The sequence below is a fragment of the Anomaloglossus baeobatrachus genome, chromosome 2 (genome assembly GCF_048569485.1).
Source record: "Anomaloglossus baeobatrachus isolate aAnoBae1 chromosome 2, aAnoBae1.hap1, whole genome shotgun sequence".
NCBI classification, from domain to species: Eukaryota; Metazoa; Chordata; class Amphibia; order Anura; family Aromobatidae; genus Anomaloglossus; species Anomaloglossus baeobatrachus.
This window is the reverse complement of record NC_134354.1, coordinates 424,671,336-424,686,749: the sequence shown is the minus strand read 5'-3', so window position 1 is coordinate 424,686,749 and position 15,414 is coordinate 424,671,336. Positions and strand designations below refer to the sequence as shown.

At 38.5% G+C, this 15,414-nt stretch overlaps 1 protein-coding gene across 1 annotated transcript in view; it reads left to right on the top strand.

The window, feature by feature from the left end:
• MFSD2A (MFSD2 lysolipid transporter A, lysophospholipid) overlaps positions 1–9,833 on the top strand; it is a 43,087-nt gene extending 33,254 nt beyond the window's left edge. Inside the window, exons 13-14 of the mRNA XM_075336213.1 lie at positions 6,117–6,293; positions 6,459–9,833. Of these exons, the coding sequence (XP_075192328.1) occupies positions 6,117–6,293; positions 6,459–6,516 (235 nt within the window). The 3' untranslated portion in view covers positions 6,517–9,833. The remainder of the gene's footprint in view (positions 1–6,116; positions 6,294–6,458) is intronic.
• Positions 9,834–15,414: the final 5,581 nt, after the last annotated feature.

Genomic DNA, 15,414 nt, shown 5'->3' with positions numbered 1-15,414 from the left:
ATATATATATATATATATATATATATATATATATATATATATATATATATATATATATATATATATATATATATATATATATATAATAATTATACACACATACACTTATATATATATATATATATATATATATATATATATATATATATATATATATATATATATATATATATATATATATATATATATATATATATATATATATATATAATAATTATTATACACACATACACACATATATATATTATATATATATATATATATATATATATATATATATATATATATATATATATATAATATATATATGTGTGTATAATATATATATATATATTATATATATATATATATATATATATATATATATTATACACACATACACTTATATATATATATATATATATATATAATAATTATTATACACACATACACATATATATATATATATATATATATATATATATATATATATATATATATATATATATATATATATATATATATATATATATATATATATATATATATATAATATATATATATATATATAATAATTATTATACACACATACACACATATATATATATATATATATATATATATATATATATATATATATATAATATATATATGTGTGTATAATATATATATATATATTATATATATATATATATATATATATATATTATACACACATACACTTATATATATATATATATATATATATATATAATAATTATTATACACACATACACATATATATATATATATATATATATATATATATATATATATATATATATATATATATATATATATATATATATATATAATATATATATAATATATATATGTGTGTATGTGTGTATAATAATAATTATTATATATATATATATATATATATATATATATATATATATATATATTATACACACATAAACATATATATATATATATATATATATATATATATATATATATATATTATATTATATTATATTAGTGTGTGTGTATATATATTTAAATAATATAGTATCATTTTTTTTTTTTTTTTTTTTGCACCACAGTTCCTATGTTTTCGTGCATAGCTGAGCTGCTTTACCTTGTTTCCATGTAGTAAGACACTGGCCACAATTCTTCCATGAAAACCACTTCTGGTCAGACTTTTCAGAAACCAGTTTCACCAGGGTACACCAATGTTCAGACAATTCTGAGTTAAAGGGAGCCTGTCACCAGATTTGGGGCCTATAAGCTGCAGCCACCACCAGTGGGCTCTTATGTACGGCATTCTAACATGCTAATATAAGAGCCCAGGCCGCTGTGTAGAATGTAAAAAACACTTTATAATACTTAAACAGTCGGCGCGGAGAAGATGGGTCAGATGGGTGTCTCTGTCCTCCGGGTGCGGCAACTCCTTTCGGCCATCTTTGTCCTCCTTCTGAACCTAGTGTGGATGACGCATCAGACGTCATCCACAATAGTCGGCATTGAGGTTCTGTGCATGCGCACTACAATACTTTGATCAAAGTGCGCCTGCGCGCAGCACCCCAGTGTCGGCTTTTGTGGATGACGTAGGACGCGTTATCCACACTAGCTTCAGAAGATGGAGGACAAAGATGGCCAAAAGAGGAGGCGCCGGAGAATGCAGACACCTATCCGACCCATCTGCTCTGCACTGACCGTTAAGGTAAATATTCTAAAGTGTTTATGTTCTACACAGCGGCCTGGACTCTTATATACAGCATTCTAACATGCTGTATATAAGAGCCCACTGGTGGTGACCGCAGCTTATAGGCCCCAAATCTGGTGACAGATTCATTTTAATGACACTGTTGGACGATCTTCTGATTACAAAGGGAAGTAAGCATGAGGTGTCTCAATCTACTGCACTGAGTTCCTGTGATCGACTGCTGTGTTTATAGTCCTCAACATTTGCCATTTTTGGTGCTTTTTAAAATTTCTTTTAACAGCATTTCTAAAACCCCGGTTTGCTTTTAAATCTTTGCTTTGGAGAGACCTTTTTGTTGCAGTATAGCTACCTCGTGTCTTGTTGCTGACTTCAGTCTTGCCATGGTGTAGGACCTGTGATACTATACCAACACAAAGTAGGAAGTACCTGTGAAGTATAAAGGAAATAATGCAAGTTTTTCTAAATATTTAAAAAATCTGAAAATTGTGACATGCATTTGTATTCAGCCCTTCCTGAGTCATTACTTTTGTAGAACAGCCTTTTGCTGCAATTACTACTCAGTCTTTTGGAGTATCTCTCTATTGGCCTTGCTCATTCTTTTTTGCAAAATAGCTCAGTAAAATTGGATAAAGAGCATCTGTGACAATATTCAATCTTGCCACAGATTCTCAATTGGATTTCAGTCTGGACTTTGACCGGGCCATTCAAACACATGAAATGGTTTAATCAAAAGGATATTCATTGTAGCTCTGGCAATATGTTTAGGTTTGATGTCCTATTGAAAGGTGAACCTACACACCCAGTCTCAAGTCTTTTGCAGCCTCTACCAGTTTTTCTTACAGGATTGCATCCACCTTCCCATCATCTCTTACCAGCTTCCATGTCCCTGCTGAAGAAAAGAATCCCCACAGCATGATACTGCCACCACCATGTTTGATGGTGGGGACAGTGTTTTTCAGGGTGATTTTTGTGCCGCCACTGCAGCGGTCAAACCGCTTGGATCCGGGCTTTGCTGCTGTTGTGGCTCGAGGGTCTTACGGCCACTTCAAATGAAAAGGGGGTATTTATAGGGGATAATAGTTTGTGACGCCACCCGTGGTTCGCGGTAAGGGAAGTACCGCCGCTGCCGATGGGAGTACCCAGGGGAGATGGAGTGGGGGCAGCCAGATGACGTTTCCCTCAACGGGTAGGGGAGACCCCGGGACTCTGGATGGTGGTGTGCAGGGGAGCGCGGGGCTAGGCAGTAGCATTGGATGACCATGTACTCACTCAGACACAGTTTGTGATGAAAAGCAGACTTTGATAACAAGGTAAACCAAGTCTCTGGGTGCCGCTGCCCTCTTGAGGGGAGCTCGTCCGGGTATCCGTCCCCTACAGTACTGCCTGATGGTCTGGAGCCTGCCTCCATGCAAAAATTTAGAAGTGTTCAGTTGGCCCATTGGCATAAAGCTGTCCAGGCCCCGCTGCCTACTATTGGTAGAGGAGCTTTGCTCTCAAGGGCTTACGCTTGGGATTTCAGTCGGCTGCTTGGGTTGGAAAGCCCTATCCCCCCCCTCATTGCGCTAGTGCCCCTGATCTCTGAGCTTTGTGGGGACAGTCCATAAAGTCACTATCTTCCGCAGGTTAATTGCCGGTTTGCTTGAAGCTACTACCCGATCTAGGGTCCAGTACCCCCCCGCCATGCTTTCGGTTCCGGACCGGCTATTGAACTTGAGCTGCTGACTGTCCTCCAAGACTAGGTCCAGGCACCCAGTCCCAATATCCCACGACCGGGTGTCAGACTCCTCCGGGTCCAGACCACCGTCTGCAACCCAACCTTTTACTCAGCTTCACTGGGAGCTCCAACCCCCAGTTTCCTCTCCCTTTTGAGAGCTACTACTTCCCTTCCTCTCACTTTGCTCCCCTGGAACAGACTACTGTGTCACCTCCCACCAGTCTGCCTGACCCCTAGGTGGGCGGCCCTATTACAGCTCAGCAGCCCACGGGTGTGTGGCAGGGTGTGGTGTAAGGTGTGATTGGGATTTTGGATGCTGATGGAGGCAGTACTATAGGTTGGGAACCCAGAACCATGGGGGGTTGAGTCCTGCACTAGAGAGAGCGCGTGCAGTACCCTGTGACGACCTGACTAGTCCAGGGGCGTCACAATTTCAGTCTTAATCTCTGCATCACATAGCATTTTGCATTTAGCTCAAAAACTTCTACTTTAGTCTCATCTGACCAGAATATCTCCTTCCACATGCTAGCTTTGTTTCCTAAATGGCTATGTCCTGGTTTTTATTATGCTGTTGTATCCCCAATGATCTCAAACCTCGGAGGCATTCACAGAACAGCTGTAGTTGGAAGAACCTCCCTGCTGAGTTCCTTCAAAAATGATGTTCAAGTATGCCTAGAAGAATTGATGCTGTTTTGAAGTCAAAGGGTGGTCACAACAAATTATATATATATATATATATATATATATATATATATATATATATATATATATATATATATATATATATATATATATATATATATATATATATATATATATATATTAGTATGTATAATTTTTTTTTTTTTTTTTAAAGATCATAACTCCTATTTTTTAAAGCCTCTTTAAATTTGCAGCATTGTTCCACAGTTGCCTAAAACATTTGCACAGCCATGTATTTCCACATATTTTGTACCGTAAGTTTAGAATAAAGCACAGGATACATACAGTAAATATGTACTCTGCACAACGTTCATATTATATCTGCTGATCATGAAGTTATGCTGTGCTGTGGTTTATGGGAATATTCTATAACTAATACTCTTGAGAGATATATAGATATGGAGAGAGATACACCGTCTGCAGAATTATTAGGCAAGTTGTTATTTAGGTTTGTTTTATTGATCAACAACTATGTTCTCAATCAACCCAAAAGACTAAATATCAAAGCTTAATATTTTTGGAAGTTGGAGTGGGTTTTTTTTAGATTTGGCTATCTTAGGAGGATATCTGTTTGTGCAGGTAACTATTACTGTGCAGAATAATTAGGCAACTTAATAAAAACCAAATATATTCTCACTTGTTTATTTTCACCAGGTAAACCAATATAACTGCACAAAATTTAGAAATAAACATTTCTGACATGCAAAAACAAAACCCAAAAACATTAATGACCAATATAGCTACCTTTTCTTTATGATGACACTCAACAGCCTACCATCCATAGATTCTGTCAGTTGCTTGATCTGGATACGATCAACATTGCGTGCAGCAGCCACCACAGCCTCCCAGACACTGTTCCGAGAAGTGTACTGTCTTCCCTCCCTGTAGATCTCACATTTTATGAGGGACCATAGTTTCTCTATGGGGTTCAGATCGGGTGAACAAGGGGGCCATGTCATTATTTTTTCATCTTTTAGACCTCTACTGGCCAGCCACGCTGTGGAGTAGTTGGATGCATGTGATTGAGCATTGTCCTGCATGAAAATCATGTTTTTCTTGAACGATACCGACTTCTGCCTGTACCACTGCTTGAAGTTGTCTTCCAGAAACTGGCAGTAGGTGTGGGAGTTGAGCTTCACTCCATCCTCAACCCAAAAAAGTCCCACAAGTTCATCTTTGATACCAGCCTATACCAGTACCCCACCTCCACCTTGCAGGCGTCTGAGTCGGAGTGGAGCTCTCTGCCCTTTACTGATCCAGCCTCTGGCCCATCCATCTGGCCCATCAAGAGTCGCTCTCATTTCATCAGTCCATAAAACCTTTGAAAAATCAGTCTTAAGATATTTGTTGGCCCAGTCTTGACGTTTTATCTTATGTTTCTTGTTCAAAGGTGGTCATTTTTCAGCCTTCGGCCATGTCCCTAAGTATGGCACACCTTGTGCTTTTTGATACTCCAGTAATGTTGCAGCTCTGAAATATGGCCAAACTGGTGGCAAATGGCATCTTGGCAGCTTCACACTTGATTTTCCTCAATTCATGGGCCGTTTTGTGCCTTTTTTTTCCGCGCTTCTTGCGACCCTGTTGGCTATTTGCCAAGAAACACTTTGATTGTTCGGTGATCACGCTTCAAAAGTTTGGCAATTTCAAGACTGCTGCATCCCTCTGCAAGACATCTCACAATTTTTGACTTTTCAGAGCCCGTCAAATCTCTCTTCTGACCCATTTTTCCAAAGGAAAGGAAGTTGCCTAATTAATTTAAGCACACCTTATATAGGGTGTTGATGTCCTCACACAAAACCCCTCCTTATACTGAGATACACATCACCTGGTTTACTTAATTGGTAGTTGGCTCTCAAGCCTATACAGCTTGGAGTAGGACAACATGTATAAAAATTATCATGTGATCAAAATACTCATTTGTCTAATAATGCTGCACACTGTGTAGCTGGGGGGAGAGATAATATAATTTTTTTTTTTTTTTTTTTAACAAAGTCCATTTCTTCTTTTTAGTTTTGCAGGCTATAAGACTGGTACCTGTGAACAGCCAGGCTCCGTGGATTTAACTCTGAAGTTGCTGGTGTGTGCTGCCCCCATTGTAATGATATTTATTGGGCTCTTACTCTTTAAACTATACCCGATTGATGAAGAAAAGAGGAAAGAAAACAAGAAAGCTCTGCAGCTCATAAGGTAATTTATATGCAACCACCGGATTCATGTCTGTGTGCTATCTAACTTTTTATAGTGAGGATTTGGATTTGTTCTGTCACTTATGTTTCTAATGTGCATGCTTCGGTTTGTGTTTGGATATACAAGTACTCCTTTTAACCAGTGACATTTCTTTATGATCTACAGAGATTCTGACCGGGACTCTGATTCTGACTCCATGGAGCTCGCAAGCCAAGTAGTATGACCCAGGCAGAGTGCCTAGCTGATGTTTACACACAGGAGATCTAGAGACATTCAGTTTACCCCCATGGGGGTAGGTATTCGCCAATGAATGACTTTTCTGCACTGTGGAGTCAAGAACCATGTCATCTTTTGGGGGCATGACTTTGCTCCCTGGTGCTATCTGTGCTTGGCACACTGAATGCTGCAATCCTACTGAAAATTGCACTAACATAGGGTAAATGTATTAACTGTAAATTTGCAGAATGGTTTTGTATATACGGACTTCACAGACGTGGGGAACAGATAAAGTAATTATTTCTGTTATTATATTGACTTCCTAAATTATCTTAGCAGGTAGTGGATGCCTGCGAAACGCCAATCCTTGATTCATTAATGTATGTACATAAATATTGGCGTTTGTGCTCCTAATAAATGTATATAATGCTGTATATGTTTTATGTTTCTGTTGCCATGTACAAAGATGTGAGTAATGTATATTCAACCAAAACATATTGTCCTGTAGATCTAATATGGCTTATTTATAAGGAGGCATGATTCAAGGTTCTTAGAATATCGGCATCATGCACAGGGACTTTTATACATTCTTACATTTATTTAAATGTGTCAAGAAGAAGAATATTGCCAAAATTATCATTTGGCCACAAAACTCTTTGATTATTTCTACCAGAGCTGGACCATGAATGGCCAAATTATGCAAGTTTTAAAGCATGGATACGTGTAAGATTTATTTTACTTAGGTTCTTGGCAACACAATGACCTTGGAGGAAAAATATAATCCCAGGCACAGTATCGACTGTGCATAGCGGATCTCCTTCTGCTCATCTGCCTTATTACTGGGGAGTGCCGCCGAGCGTACGTGTGCCAGAGCACAACTGATATGACCTCCATGTCTACATACAGAAGCCTTTAACAGTATTCAAAGTGAAATGGTTAGCTTATTTTCGAGACAATGACCTAGGAGCATGACCTTGAGTCTTCCCATCATCCCTATTGTAGTACCTCTTTATGGAGATGAACTTTCCTGAAACAGAAGGTAGTACATTGCTGCTTCTACTTGAATTCTGTGTTCCGTAATCCATAGATCTGTGTTTTTAGCATTATATTCCAGGTTACAGCATTAACGTAATGTCTTCTGTAGAATTTTGTTAACCTTTTTTAAAGTATATGACGCAATAGCACAAAAAGGAAGCTGCTGTTTCCTGACATTTCAACACACACAGAAGCCCGGCAGAATGATGGACTTTTTTGTAAAGCTATGGAAATGTTTCTATTGAATGTTACGTCCATATTATGTTTTTAATTTTTTGTATTCCCGTTTGGTGATTTTTATACAACCAGTATTTCAGAAGACATAAGGATGTGCATTGTAGTGAAAAGCTGCTTACAGTTTGTGACTATGACATTCATTAACTTCACCTTAAATGTGAAAATCGAGCCAGAGGAAAGTTAAAGAGCAGAAATCGCTTATTCAGTCAGTGATTTACAGTACAATAGATTAGTCCTGCTTAATAAAGAGGCTTTACAGTGCTTGGAAATGCGAAAGAATAAAATGTACTTGATACTGAAAAACAGCTAAAGGCATTTGTGTGGGGATGTCTGGTGCAGCATTTCATAATGGGACACATCAGCAATTCGATGGTATATATGGAAGAACCACACAATGCTTTCTCCTTGCTGATGTTTTAGCACAGTTATTACTCATTCACTTTGGTATCGAAAAATCAGACCTTAAGTGTGTGTTTTACAGGTCATGTCCTCTGCTTGTTTCTTCTTGTGTAAACTGTTTCTCTAAATGTAGACCTGTCTCCCCAGTGTGCCGCCCCAATATAAACACCCGTGAAGTTCTCCAAGTGCTGCCCAGCTCCTGCCACATACCCATCTGTGCATTACCATTGTATTACATTTATACTGCATTGTATGAGATTGTTTAATCTTAAGGTCATTGTACTGGTTCATTTTTGACAAACGACTGAAAATTTTCAGCTAGTGGACAATAGATCCTGTGATGGACCCCTTTAAAATATCCTTGACACTACAAAAGTGCTTTCTGCTGACGAAAATAAAGGCGTTGTCAGAAATTAGAGAAGTAAAGGCCTCCTTTTTTTTTTTTTTTTTTTTATTTATTCTTGTACCCCTTGAAACTGTAATGCTCTTGCCCATGGCCTGTGACGAATATTGCAGGTCTGCTGTATTGTCAGTACTAGACATAGCTCATGGGCAATTGTGGCACTATGGTGGGGTCACATTTTCTCATTTTGAGGATTAAAATTGAATATTTTCAGTGGGACATTCTCCTCAATATTTAAAAGGGGGAAAAAAAACCTTTAAAAATCCTCCCGTTCCTTGATAGTAGAGAATAGGCTATAAATGTTTTTCCATGTGGATGTTCACTTCTGTCATGTCTCATAAATGTCCATAGATCTATTCACTGAACATGATCATTACCCTAAGGTTGGGGCAACACTGAGACTTTGGCCGTTACACATGTTGTGTGACCAATAGTATTTGTACTACTGCTATATTGCAGGCAAATGGGTTCACAATGCTACATTTAAGGTTCTAAAACAAGAAAGTCACAAAAATCCAAACTGGGTCTCTTTTTGCAACATGCTTGTCCCTGTCAAGGTAACCCTAGGAGTTATAGGTGAATGGGGTCACATTGTGTTATGCTGCGTTGTACGGTATCTGCAACACATCTTTGGTTAAAAACAGGTTGAGCGGCCAAAGTCACCATGTAGTCCCAACATAACAGTAAGTTACTAGTCTCGGATGCATATAAACCTAAGTACGGTATCTGTCCAGCGGTCTTTTGCACTTATCTACTCTGGAGGACCATTACTGTGATACTGTATAAAATTCTAGAGAACCAGTAGCTACTAGAGCATGCAAATGTTTTGTATGCATAGTAAATCTGTAATATTGAACTAGTTGGAAGAAACCTTTTCTTATTTTTTAATCTTATAAGGGCTATTGGGATAACTTTTATATGACCGTTACTTGATATGTGTCCCTTTTTATAGGCTGTGTATCTTCCCAAATGGTGGTTTGGGGGTTTTTTTCTATTACCCCTTTAAAACTACAGTTGTTGTTTTATAAGTGTGCCCATCCTACATATTATGTTTTAATGTATTTTTTATTATGGTAACTTATGCTTTGTCTGCTAAAGTGAATGTGTTAAGTGAATGAATACATTCTGTATTGTACATATGTCCCAGCTCCATGGTATGGATTTTAAACAGTGTGTGATTTTGACTCTCACAGGCCATGAAAATGTTAAACTGAGATTATTCTGTAATTTTAAAATAAATCTAAACTGTATTTGAAAGATACGTTTCTGACTAGTTTATACCAATCTATGCCAGATAAACCAATTTGAGGCCATTATTAACATAGTTACTTGGAATGTGTCAGCATATACTCAAAAAACCAAAGCCGCAGCGATATAGCAACAGGGTATATCAGACAAATAAACCTCAAAAACCCTGTTAAATTTTAACTTTTAACAGATACACTTAAAATTAGAGCCCGAAAACGGACCCACATATTTATTATTGTATACAAATAGCAAGGTACTTGAATAGGTCATGGGACAGTACTGGTTAAAATGATTCTATTCACATTCCAAGTACAGTACTAATACATATATATATCTCCCTACACAAGACAGCTGTAATAAATAAGATCAAAGAGATGGACAAATCATCTCCGATATTAGTCCATCCTTACAGTACCAAGATATATAACTTGACATATTAAACAGCTTTAACAGAATAAGGTAATACCACTTCCATCCACTAGGCGGTCTGTGTATAATAACCTCAACAACTGACCTTAATGAGCCCTAGAGGTCCCTACCTAGCATTGGAGGGTATGACACCGTAACTGTTTTGGGTGTCCCCATTGACCGTCGGGAAGCCCTAGAGTAACCTTAAGATGACTCTGCTCAAAACTACAGCACCAATCACCAGAATTGTAAAAAGATTCCAGGTACTTATCTGAACGGTCATATCAGTGATGTAACATAATGACCAATCCCATGGCGTCCCGACGCGTTTCTTCCCAGTAGCAGATACATCGGGGTTCATCTGGGGACATTAAGAGGGGTCTAAGGTCCAGAGACTCCCAGAAAAAAAGCTGTGCCAAAGTCTGAGGATGATACCTGAATGTATATGAATGTAAACAGTCCACACCCCTCTTATTTACTAAAGCTTTCTTGTGTAGTGATATATATATTTACATATTACTGTACTTGGAACGTGAATATAATCACTCTTTCTATTTAACCAGTACTGCCCCTTGACCTATTCAGGTACCTTGCTATGTGTATACAATTTTAATTTAACTATGTGTATCTGTTTTTGGGCTCTAATTTGAAATGTATTAAAAGTTACATTTTTACAGGGTTTTTGAGGTTTAATGTGTCAGCATATACCCTATTTGGGAGTTCTGAGAGGGGGGGTCCCTGTCCAGGATTCTCATTTAATGGTCCATGTGGAGAGCAGCTGCAAAAAAAACCAAAAACCTCTTCTGAAAGACCCTCCATGATCTTCATAGACACTTAATGGTGAGATAATTGTCTTACCTGTTTTTGTCTAAAGCGTACAACCCCCTCCAAGTTTAGTGCAAATCCTAACGGGGACTTCGTATGAGCAGTAGGCTGTAAGTGCTTTTGCATAATTATAACTATATACTTGCTAAAAACTGCTTGCCACTTCCTGGATTTAGCTGCCAACCGAAGTGGTCAAGCTTATAACAGACAGAAGAAGGAAGAGCTGTCTGTACAGTTTTCAGTAAAGATGTGCTTTAATTGTGTACATTCCCCAGGTGTTTGGTTACATTGTGCCATTGATTTGAGAATTTTCTTTGCCTAGATCCCCATATTTGACACTAATGACTACTTATGAAATCTTCATTATATAATTGATTTTAGAGGTAACCCAAAGACTGAACTACAATTCTGTTACATACAAGTATGCTCAGTTGTACTGTATAAGGCCTTGCTCACACTACATTTATGCAGGGCATCCAGGGTTTCTGTAAATACCTACTAAAAGTAAGATTCAGATGAGCCTGTTTGACCTGGTGCAATGGATTCTCTAAACTTCAGATCAGGGTGAGCAGCACAGGCTGGAGTGAGTAGTGTATCAATTGTAGGTCTGATTGAACAGCATATGGATCAGCGAGGACTAGGCCAGCGGGAGTATAGAGAATGATGGAAAGACCAGCAGAACAGGAAGCGCCAGAAGAAGCAGTTCCAGGTGTACAAATACGTGTGTGTGTGTGTGTGTGTGTGTGTGTGTGTGTGTGTGTGTGTGTGTGTGTGTGTATAGTAAATGGATAGGTAATCGGATAACTTGCTTGCAGAGATGCAGTCATACACTGGAATACTAGATATTTTAGCCAAACCATAGTCTCCTATAAAAAGTAGCTTGCAAAAAAGATGCAAAAACTTAAAGGAACAGAAGAGTTGAGTGTAGGGGCAGCATAGTTATAGGGGAGACTAATAATAACTTGGTACAAAGAAGTGAACAGCACCAGAATTGCTAAGGATGAGTTTATCAGGTACCTTGCTGCAGCATAGTTGAGACTGCACTAAAAGGATTCACAGGACCAAGCTAGGAATTAATTGCAGATTGATGGATAACAGACAGCGTTTCTTGGAGAGACACTTGGCTTTAATTGAGAGAAATGGATGTTGAAATAAACTTCTGTAAACTATGTAACTGGGAGCTATTCTTCCTGAATACTCAGGCACCTGACACCTGCTCAAAGAGTCCTAAAAGGGCCTATGGTGATCATGTTAAAGGTGTTTACGAAGTTACCAGAGTAACCCCCACATGGGGTGCAAGACCCTGTGCTGGAGCTGGGACAGGTAAGTAACAGAGCTGTATACTGCTATAACATTAAAGGATCCCAAATTAACTCCGTTTTGTGCTTTTTTTTTTTTTTTTTTTTTTTTCTTCTGAAACTGTCCATCTTTTCAGAGAGGAAGTAGACTAACTCTAGTGCCACATATTGGAAGTAGCAAACCTAAGTGACCCTTTTAACAAGCTTTGTCATATGACTTGGGTTCTGATCTGGCATAAATCCTAAATTGGCAGACAGTGTTTTGGGGTGATTTGCCCCTTGTCAGTGCAAAGTATGAGATCTGATCTGGGGATCTCATACTTTGCACTAATGAGGGGCAATCGCCCTGAAAACAGTGTCTGCAAATTGAGATTCGAATCTGTTGTAAATCATCTCATATGACAAGGCTCATTAAAGGGTCAATTTGACTTTCAGGATTGCTACTTCCAATAGATGGCACTAGAGTTTGTCTACTTCTTCACTGAAGAAACAATTTGCATATTTCCCAGAGGAGCATTGCAGCTAAAAGTTTCCTCACTGGGATTCCAAATTGGTGTGTCAGTCTTTGCAAGAAGAAAAGTTTTCCCTTTAGGCTGGACTCACATGAGCATATGGCATCTGATGCGAGAGCATCGGATACGATATGCTAATGACCCCCGGCTCAGGCTCTGCTGCGTGAGCCGAGTGTCATGCAACTGTGACCCGATCTTGCGATCGGGTCACAGCTGTGAAGCTGAGGGCGGGCACTGCAGAGGAGAGGGAGAGGTTAATTCCCCCCCCATCTCCTCCATTGTCAGCCTGTGTGTATATCACACTGCACTGGGATAACATCCGAGTGCAGTCTGATGTATCTCTCACACCCATTCACTTGAATGGGTGCGAGAGATGCAGCTCTCACAGAAAATCTCAGCATGCTGCTACTTTTCTCGCATCCAGAATCTGGATGCGAGAAAAGCTGACCAACTGCTCTCCCTCATTGACTAGCATTGGTCAGAGTGCAATGCGAGATTTTCTCGCATTGCACTCGTCCGATTTTAACGTTCGTGTGAGTGTACCCTTAGACCTCTTTCCAGCGAGAGTCATAGGAACACATCAAACTTTATTTTTTGTGCCTCTCTGAAGAGAAGCACTATCAGCTTGTTGGATCCCCGTTTTCAAGATTGATGTTTGTTCTGTATACGCTAGTAAAATTAGTTATTCTTTACAGGCTACTGCCAGCAGAGGGTAGTATAGTTTTTCTGCAGAGTACAGAGGTTTCCGGGTATGGCTGTCGCATAACTTAAGGTGCTTATATACCTTATAAGGCTATGTTCACAACACGGAATTTTATGTCTTAGGGCTGTGCATGGACAAAACTCTCGGACTAATGGGCTGTTCAGATGACCCGTTTTTGTTTTTTGGAGGGGGGGGGGGGGTTATATTGACTGTTTGCCTGAAAAACATTGCAGCATGCAGTATTCTCTTTGGATTGGGAGAGTCTCATTCAAAATACTAGTCTATGCATGCACAAAAGAAATGTGGTCTCTTTACTGAGCATCCGTGTAGCATCTGAGACAGATAGTTATATCTATCATAGATTCACGGCAAGTCTTCACATGGGAAACTATATTTTGTCTTGTAAATGTTATTAGCTGCTGACAAGAGTGCCTTGCAGATGAAGAGAATTTTTATACCCTTATGTAAATTTAGTTTCAAACCAAAAACTCATTTGACTGATCGCTATCTCTCTCGGCTTCATACGCATAAATGTTGAGCTTGGTCAGGCATTTATGTGCTCTATGGAGAAAGGTAAGTAATTCACTGCTCTGGCGACTTACATGCCTGGAAAACAAAATTATCAGGTGTTTGAATTCAAACCGATTGAAAAATAGTGGTGGACGCCTGGATATAGACAGGGCGCTCTACACACATCAGCTGGTCGAGTAATACTACCGAAATCAACTGCTTTAACAACTTTAACCCCTTTACCACTTAGTGATTTTATTGTTTTGTTTTTTTTTTTTTTGTTCCTTCCTTTCTTCAGAGTCATAACTTTATTTTTCCATCAATATTGTCATATGAGGCCTTGTTTTTTGCAGCACGAGTTGTACTTTTTGAATTACACCATTTTACCATATAGTGTACTGGTGGAAACATAAAATTCCAAGTGCCATGAAATTGTAGAACAAGGGCAATTGCACGTTTTTGTTTAATTTACCAAGTTCATTACATGGTAAAACTGACCTGGCAATATGATTCCTCAGGTCAGTACGAGTTTGTAGATATCAAATACGTTTTAGTTTTATTGAAGTGGTGAAAAATAAATTATTCAGAAGTTTTGTAAAAAAAAAAAAATAAAGTAATATATATTGCACCTTTGTCGCCATTTTCCAAGACCCTCATTTTTCAGCATCCCTCTGAACAGCAGAAATGCTGATCTGCTGTGAATGCTAGCACTCTGCTGACCTTCACAGAAAGTGAGTTGTGACAGTGGTCATCAGCTGACCCTGCGCTGTCATGGCAACTAATTGGTGCCCCGTGTTCGCATCACAGGGCCACCGATTGTGGGAAACAGCGCTGTGCCTGCCGCAGCGTATTAGATTATGCTGTCGGAGTTTGACAGCACAATCTAACTAGTTAACCCCTTCAGCCCCCGGGCACTTTCCGTTTTTGTTTTTTGCTCCCCTTCTTCCGAGAGCCGTAACTTTTTTTATTTTTCTGTCAATCTTGCCATATGAGGGCTTGTTTTTTGCGGGACGAGTTGTACTTTTACATGAAAGCATAAGTTTTACCATATACTGTACTGGAAAACAGCAAAAAAAACTTCAAGTGTGGAGAAAAGGCAAAAAAAAAGTGTGATTGCGCAATAGTTTTTGGGATGTTTTATTCAGTGTTCACTATATGGTAAACTGATGTGTGGGTGTGATGCCTGAAGTCGGTGCGAGTTTGTAGACACCAAACATGTATAGGTTTACTTGTATCTAAGGGGTTAAAAAAAAATTCACAAGCTTGTCCAATAAAAGTGGCGTACGTTTTGCGCCATTTTCTGAAACCCCTAACGTTTCATTTTTTG